The sequence below is a fragment of the Xiphophorus hellerii genome, chromosome 22 (genome assembly GCF_003331165.1).
Source record: "Xiphophorus hellerii strain 12219 chromosome 22, Xiphophorus_hellerii-4.1, whole genome shotgun sequence".
In the NCBI taxonomy this organism is placed as follows: Eukaryota; Metazoa; Chordata; class Actinopteri; order Cyprinodontiformes; family Poeciliidae; genus Xiphophorus; species Xiphophorus hellerii.
In genome coordinates, this window is record NC_045693.1 from 2,552,853 (window position 1) to 2,561,472 (window position 8,620).

General features: G+C 37.7%; 1 protein-coding gene across 1 annotated transcript; it reads left to right on the top strand.

Annotated features, from left to right (window-relative positions):
• Positions 1-5,294: 5,294 nt before the first annotated feature.
• On the top strand, positions 5,295-6,428 carry LOC116713711 (G-protein coupled receptor 4-like). The gene is made up of 2 exons (XM_032553940.1): positions 5,295-5,524; positions 5,616-6,428. The coding sequence occupies exons 1-2, from the start codon at positions 5,304-5,306 to the stop codon at positions 6,112-6,114; spliced, it is 720 nt and encodes a 239-aa protein (XP_032409831.1). The 5' UTR covers positions 5,295-5,303; the 3' UTR covers positions 6,115-6,428.
• Positions 6,429-8,620: the final 2,192 nt, after the last annotated feature.

An 8,620-nucleotide genomic window follows, 5' to 3' on the forward strand; every position in this document is an offset into this window, starting at 1 on the left:
ATGTTTGTTAAATTCACCATGTTAACATGAGTACATACATAAATTAAATGTTTCTTTTCAGGATGAAGGTTAGTCAAGCTTTTGTGCACTGATGAATAAAGACAGTTACAGGCTAAAACAGTGAATTAAAAGAAAAAACGAAAACTTTTGTGTTGCTGACTACACCCCACTGCTGTAAAAAATAGCAGAAAGATCCCCTTGGGTACATTTTACACCCACTGTAAAAAGGTCATTTCATTTCAAAAGTAGAAAAAGCAGTTTGGGACGCTCACCGACCTACAGGGCAAAGTCCAGCGTACACAGGGGGCTAAACCAAATAGTTTAGTCGTCTCAAAACTGGCGAAGATTGTCCACAACCCTGTAGTGTCTTTAGGAGCGGAACAAGCTTGCACATTTAATGAAATGGCGAGTAAATATGTTGTTTTTGTTTTTACGTTGTGTTTTCATCAGGGAACGACTGTTGTATTGTGTAGTATGTATGGAACCAAGGCCTCTACTTCGTGTGACTCCAGCAACCATTACAAAACAATGTTTATTGGAAGTAATGACTAAAACTAAACATAATAGCACCTGTGTGATTTATGATTCAATATTTCCCCTTACAGCAGCAGATGGAAAGAAACCTTTTGTTTCTAAAAAGATAGCTCCGGGTAACTTCTCATGTGTTAATACAACAGGGTCTGGGGAAAGATTGGGAAATCTTTCAGACACCATGTGTTCTACTGTAATCACTGTAAACAATGACTTTAACCCTGTTTCTCGTGCAGATGTTGGTGGTGTACGATAAACAAAAACGTAGACAGAATTAATTACATCCATTACAACGTGCAAAAACTGGGCAACTGGACACAGGCTGGTTTCGAGGCGGTTCATGAGCAGCTGGCCGCTACCTCACTGATGGCTTTCCAAAACCGCATTGCTCTTGACATGCTGCTAGCTGAAAAAGGGGGGGTGTGTGCCATCTTTGGAGGAAGGTGCTGCACATTTCTGCCGAATAACACAGCAGCCGATGGGAGCCTGACTAAGGCCATTTCGGGTCTCCGCACCCTTAATGGCAAGATGAAAGAACTCTCTGGTGTGAATACTTCCATGTGGGATGCATGGATGGATGTTTTTTGAAAGTACCGAACCCTTGTGTCCTCTGTCTTAGTATCAATTGCAGTCTTTGCTGCAATTTTAACCTTGTGTGGATGTTGTTGTATTCCTTGCCTGTGTTCCTTGTTTAACCGTCTCATTACCACAGCAATCTCTCCCATGGAGGACCGGATGGCACAGCTGTATCCTTTGTTAGCAAAACATCCTGCGCCTGACGAGGAATACTCTGATGACGAATCTCTTAACCTGTATCCAGACCCTAACCTGTGGGCTGAATACGATCCCTGAGTGTTAGCATGTTTGCGTTCCTAAAAATGAACTCCCGGCTGAAAATCGTTTGAAGTGGCTGCCTTTGGAGGGATATGAGAATTGGAACAAATATGTGATAAACAGGGGGGAATGTTAGGTGAAATGTATATATATTATCAAATATTTGTTGTTTCATTTATAACAATAGTGTTACTTATATGATGTTCCGTCTTATATGCCTTTATTGTTTTCTTTTCCTTCAGCATAAAGAATGTTTCTGTATTGTTTGATTTACTTTATTTCCTTTTTACAAGAGGGCCTCCCTGAAGAGAACCAGTGATAACCGTGCTCACAGGGTTTATTACTCAGCAGGACTATTTCTTGCCTTTGAACTGTTAGATAGCTGTAGAACCGTCGCCTTGAAGATGTACGACTTGTTCTGTTTTTACTCTGTGTCTTAATGCAAGATAACATGTGTTTAGTTAGTGATTGTCATTAACACTGCAACTAAGTAATGAAGTGTTTTGTTCCCACCCCTTAGAGTTGCAGTGCTCTCTGTGATAGGGACTCTGAAAGTAATAAAAAGAGAGGAGCGGACAAATGTGTTTCAGAGCGGTTGGAGATTTGTAACTGTAAACACATCTCTGTCCGTTCTCCTCGCGAGATCAAAAGAATCTAACTATCTTGTCTTTTCTGTGTTTGTTCAATTTGTCTTTAATATGTGTCAAACCTGACACTAGGTAAGTCTTCTCAGAGTCTCTGCTTTGTGCTCAGTTCTTGCTGTCCTGGTTTCTAAACAGGACTCTGGTCAGTGATGTTGCCATCAATCATGACTAAAGCTCTGAGTTTTCATGTCTTTTTTTATTAGAGAATCTTCCAGTTTTATGGCATCTATGTTTCTCTGGTTTAGGTATATGTTTGGCCTACAGAACATTTCTAGATGTCAAGTTGCATGTACTCATTTGCATTTGTTTACAAGTCCTGTCCTTAAAGAAATGTGGAAGCAGATATAATCGGCTTTGGGGAATTTTTCCTGCTCTTTATGCACAGACTGTTCATTGTTTTAACTGATAAGATTTACATGATAGACTTTAATATAAAGAACAATGCCTGTGGCTCCACCAAACTTCATGACACGGAGTTCTGATATCATCAACTCTACCTGAAGCAGCCCTTTGTTCTGTGTTCCTCGAAATATGTATATTGTTCTAATGTAATGAAATGAATCACGCAAATGAAAATGAAAAGAACAGTATAGATAGACTTATTTCAGTATTTTCTGACTTCTACAATATACGGGAATAACACTGCAAACCTTCAAAGTTTAGCTGTGATTATAATTCTCATATAGAAAAGAACATTTCAGAATGACAGACAAAATTAAATGGGGATCACAATTCCTTGCAAAAGTCACAAACATCATTCTCATTTCACATTTGGTTATAGTAGATCTTAGAATCAATGGAAGTTAAATGTATTATTCCTATAGAACTTTTCTAGATGTCAGTTTAACCAATCAACTTCAGAGGACAGCTGATTTTTAAAAATTCTATTACAAGCCATTGATGAGTGTAAAAAGGTTGTTTTAATGTGTAACTGGAGATCAAAATATGTTCACATCAAACCCATTGAACTTCTATATGTGTGTGCATTTATCAAAACTATATTGTGTAGACATCACACATCATTAGTTCCTTATTCTACAGTAACCCTGACATTTGGAAGGTGAGTACCTTTAACATAATAGTTAGATTTATGTTACTATTATAACATAAATTATATGTTATCAAATAAAAAATACATTTAATGAAGGAGGATCAAGAGAATTAACCAACTAAGAATCAATGCCTGTTTGGGACAAACCCTAAGCAGGTGTGTCCAGATCATATCTCTGTTTATCAAACATTTGAATGTCTAATATTGCTATAAATAGACTTTGGGAACGCAGAGAACACAACTTCTGATGCAGCTCTGCAGAATTCATTGAGGATTAACGATTAATCTTTAAGGTAAAAATTATTTTATTTAATTCTATGCATGCAGTATTTTTTAAATTACTAAAAATAAGAAATTAACACTTATCTAATCATCATTACATATTCAATAACAGCAAGAACTCTCTATTTGGATATATGTGGTAGATCAACATCTCCCAGAGAAAACTAAAGTATAATGAATCAGAGACTTTCTGTTGCTCAGATTAGCTGCCCTTTGTGATTGGAACTAGTTTAAATGATCGTTGTCAGGGAACAAAGCTTTTGGAAACATTTTATCTCCCACAATCTCTAGTTTTGTATTGTCTTTCCTTTTGACAACAACTTCTTTGGTCATTTTCATAATGTACTGAAGGAAAATCTAATTTGATTATTGTCTACTTTAATTTTAAACATGGATAATTTTATCCATAATTAGATATTATTTTGGTCTCACTCAAAAGTTTTATGACAAGGTCAGCTAGATGTTACTTTTTATGTAAGTTATAGAAGAACGCCACATAACTTAAAAATGATGCACCATTAAAATGTACTTCCTGTTTTGTATTGAAGGTAAAGTGTGTGAGGGTGAAAAGTGAACCAAGCTATACTCAAAGCTTAGTGTTTGTCCATATTGTCCTGCCTTCATGTCTCAAAATTTGGTCTAACCTAATGCTAATGCGAATGCTAATGGTGTAGTCATTATTCTCAAACGTTTTCTCTCTAAGGAAGCCCAGCAGATTGCACCAAGTCATCGACTTGCAGCATTCACTCCTCCTGGTCACAGCGACAGTAAACAATTGTTTGTATTGTGTCAGGAATCTCTCATTCTGAGCATGCATGTAGCAACCCTAAGCATTGAGCCAAAGTGGTAATAAAAGGGGGTTAAAGACAACAAAGTCAGTGTTTTAGTGTGGCCATTACAAAGTCTCAATCTCAGTTCTATGGAAATGTGTGTGGGAGTGAGGCGGCCTGCAAAATGGACTCAGTTCCACCGGTTCTGTCAGGAGGAACGGACCAGAACTTCAGAAAACTTGTGAGATGTTTGTGGAAGGAAATCCAAAAGGTTTGACCAAACTCGTAGTTTAAAAGACAATTATCCCTGATACTGACCAAATGTATGTAAACTTTTGAATTCAAGAATAATTTTTTAAAAATCTCTAAAAAACGTTCTTCCTCAGTTTTCTGGCATTCGGCAAATATAAATAATTTTGGTAATTCTAATTAACCTAAAACAAGAAAGGTTTGGTCTGATTTAACTTCCCACAGTGAGAAAGAATTTATGTCTTTTTATTCAGCGCATGTAAATATCTGGTTCCGACCTTCAGAAGAGAAACTGAATTGAAACATGAACATTAGTCGATACAGAGTAGCAGAACTGTAAAACACAGAAAGGCTTTCTCAGATTGGAGAGGTGACTATAGATATATAGATGATAAACCTTAAGGACTCTGTATTATGATGGAGAAATTTGTCCACTTTTACCAGTATATTTTAATGTCAGTTAGGTTTTAATGGTAAATGTTAGGATTTACTGGTTATGCTAAAGCAACAATTATAAATAATTTATGCATTTATCATCATTTCTGTTTACAGTTTCTAGTGTCATCAAATTCCTGGTTCAACACCGAAGGATGGAAGAATTGAACTTCAACGACGCATCATGTTTAAACCGCGGGAACATGAGCCTCAACTGTACAATGGGTGCAATTACTTTAGATCCTTTGTCTGCAAAAATCTTAAACTGGATGAATTGGATCAGCATTAGCATTGGACTTCCTCTAATTTTTATAGTGATGATTGCAATTTTTTTTCAGGTGAGCACAGCATAATTTTAACCTATTAATTTAGAATGAATGAGCTATTTGACTATCAGCCTCCCACTTAAACAGCGGTTCTCTCTTGTCTCAGGTTGAAGTCTGTCTTGACTTAGAAATGACTAAAATATGAGGAACAGGTAACATCCTACATGTCAAGAATATTTTTATGTCATTAATATTTTTTCTCTTGTCTGTCTCTCAGGTGAAAAAGGGTCAGGAGGCTCCAGTCTATGTCATCAACCTCCTCATCTCTGATCTCATTCAGCTCTTCTCCAGAATTCCAGTAGATTTATGTAGACTCAGTCAAGCTGATTTCACATACATGAGAATTTTATATGTTTTTATAATGGTCAGTGTGGGATTCATGGTGTGTATCTCCTGTGAAAGGTGTGTTTCCATGTTTACTCCTCTTCTGTCTGACATAATCACATTATCCTGTCCTTAATAACCTTCTAATCATCTCTATCTGTTATTGCAGGTATCTGGTTGTTGCCATGCCACTGTGGTACAGATTCAGGAGAAACATCAAGACATATGTGGTGGTCTGCATTGTGGTCTGGTTACTTCCTCTTTTTCATCCATTACTTGGCTATGTGATTAAGGAGCATGAGATGGCTGCTCATTTCTTCATAGTTTTTCTCCTCCTGCCTTTTCCCTTGTTCATCTTCTTCCTGGTTGGGACTATCAAAGCTCTCTCTGGAGCGCTCAGTGTCCCAGCAGATGAAAAACGACGACTCGCAGCCATTCAGGTTGTGGTGCTGATTATTTATACTCTGCTTTATCTGCCCATCATCCTTTTGCTCCTGTATGACATTAAAGCATTTAAAGGGGGATTGTCCTGTATTCCCTATGCTGTGGGTTATGCTGCTGGTGCTCTTAGTCCTCTTGCTGACACAACTTTGTATTTGTTCGTTCGGAAAAGCATCCTGGATACGTTTCTGGCTTCCCTGGGTTGTTGTAAAATATCTAGCAATTAGGAGACGATCAGCACAGACCATGAAAACGGAATGGCTGCAAATATTAAGTCTGTTTTTGTTATGCTGCCTGTTTGGTGCAGAAGTGTGTCCACTACGATCTGCTGCTTTTGAGGATTACAACAGAAAACAGTTTTAAATACTTGGTTATTCAAAAATGTTTCGTTAACTCTTTTGTTGGCTAAATATCTACTAAAAGCAAAATGTAATGAATAACCTCATGAAGACAATCTGCTTCATTCACTAAGGACTTTGTTTCCATTTGATGTCCCTTTATTTGCCTTATGTCTTCAGAACATCTCTTTTGTCATTATTTACTTTGAGTGTTGAATCTTTTTTTTTTTTTTTTATGCTTTTGATACAAGTTTTGTACATTGTTATTTTTTCTCTGTAACTCTATAGCAACTTATGATACCTATGTTAGGAGGTAACATGAAGCAACCGGAAAATAATGAGAGAAAACAGGAATAAACGGTAGAATCCAACAGTGAGTGACAGAGAATGAGGAGTTTTTAAGTTGTTTATCTACTTCCAAGTATTAAACAAGGAAACAGCAGCGAGTGTTCTTCACAGTTTTAACTTGAATGCATGAACATTTCACTCAAAGTAATTCAAATGAATGAGTGAACCAAACTTGAAAAAGCTGCTCCTGCCAATAACAATAATCTTAACCATATGCAGTCTAAAGTTTACCTGAAATACTATTTGAAGCACCTAAAATACACTGCCTGGCCAAAAAAAAAGTCGCCAAAAAAAAATGGTCACACTCTCTAATATTTTGTTGGACCGCCTTTAGCTTTGATTACAGCCCACATTCGCTGTGGCATTGTTTCAATAAGCTTCTGCAGTGTCACAAGATTTATTTCCATCCAGTGTTGCATTAATCTTTCACCAAGATCTTGTATTGATGATGGGAGAGTCTGACCACTGACCTCAGCTGACCTCATTCTTTGGGCACACAATGTTGCTGAACCTAGACCTGGCCAACTGCAGCAACCCCAGATCATAGCACTGCCCCCACAGGCTTGTACAGTAGGCACTAGGCATAATGGGTGCATCACTTCACCTGCCTCTCTTCTTACCCTGATGCCCCCATCACTCTGGAACAGGGTAAATCTGGACTCATCAGACCACATGACCCTCTTCCATTCCTCCAGAGTCCAATCTTTATGCTCCCTAGCAAACTGAAGCCTTTTTTTCTGGTTAGCCTTACTGATTAGAGGTTTTCTTACGGCTACACAGCTGTTCAATCCCAACCCCATGAGTTCCCTTCGCATTGTGCGTGTGGAAATGCTTTTGCGTTCACAATTAAACATACTCCTGAGTTCTGCTGTTGTTTTTCTTCGATTTGATTTGACCAAACGTTTAAGTAATCGCCGATCACGATCATTCAGGATTTTTTTCCGACCACATTTCTTCCTGGAAGACGATGGTTCCCCACCATCCTTCCAGTTTTTAATGATGCGTTGGACAGTTCTTAACCCAATTCTAGTAGTTTCTGCAATCTCCGTAGATGTTTTCTCTGCTTGATGCATGCCAATGATTTGACCCTTCTTAAACAGACTAACGTCTTTTCCACGACCACAGGATGTGTCTTTTGCCATGGTTGTTTAAGAAATGAGGAGTTACTCATTGCATCAGCTGGGGTTAAATAACTTGTTGCCAGTTGAAAGATAATCGCCTATGCAGTACTTATCCAATAGGAGGCTTGTACCTATTTGCTTAGTTAAATCCAGGTGGCGACTTTTTTTTGGCCAGGCAGTGTAGAATCAGTGTATGATTTTTAGAATCATACACTGTTCCTACTTTGCTCTGCCATGAGAGAGAGCCAATGGACAGTCCTGCCCCCCAAGTCAACTCTCCATTTGCACGGTTTACAACACTCACCCTATTTTTACCTACTTAGTGACTTTTTTGCTGTATTTTGTACACACACACACAAAATCAACAAGTCAAGTTTTCTAAAGATCGGCCAAAAAATTGCAATTGGTGCACAGCTGCTTTCTTTTTTCAATAGTGATTTTTCTGTAGAACGGTTGATAACTAATCAGTGTGAAGACCATTACTACAAACAAAATACATTTACTAGTTATTTAAGAAGTATTTGAACGTCTTGAATATGTCTACATATTCGACAGAACATTCCTAAGGAAGAAAAACTGGACAGTATTGTCTACTCATCCTATATATATTGTATTTATTTATCCTTTATTTCTATCTTTTTTCATCCATCTCTCTTTCTCTTTCAATTTTTATCAACTCTATCTTTCACTCTAATTATCAGGTTTATTTCCTTACCAAGCTCAGATTGTCAGAGTATTTTCCCTCTGACAGCCAAACCTTTTATTCTGGTCCAAACTTTGATTCTGTGCTGATTGGATTTCAGCTGCATGCCAGGGCATGACGCACTCCAGCTTTGTAAATTTTGCCCCTGGCCTGTAGCAGTAGGAGAAATCCTCTTCTAGCTGAAGAGGCTAAAGCTAGTTCCGCTTTTTTAACTTTGATTGAG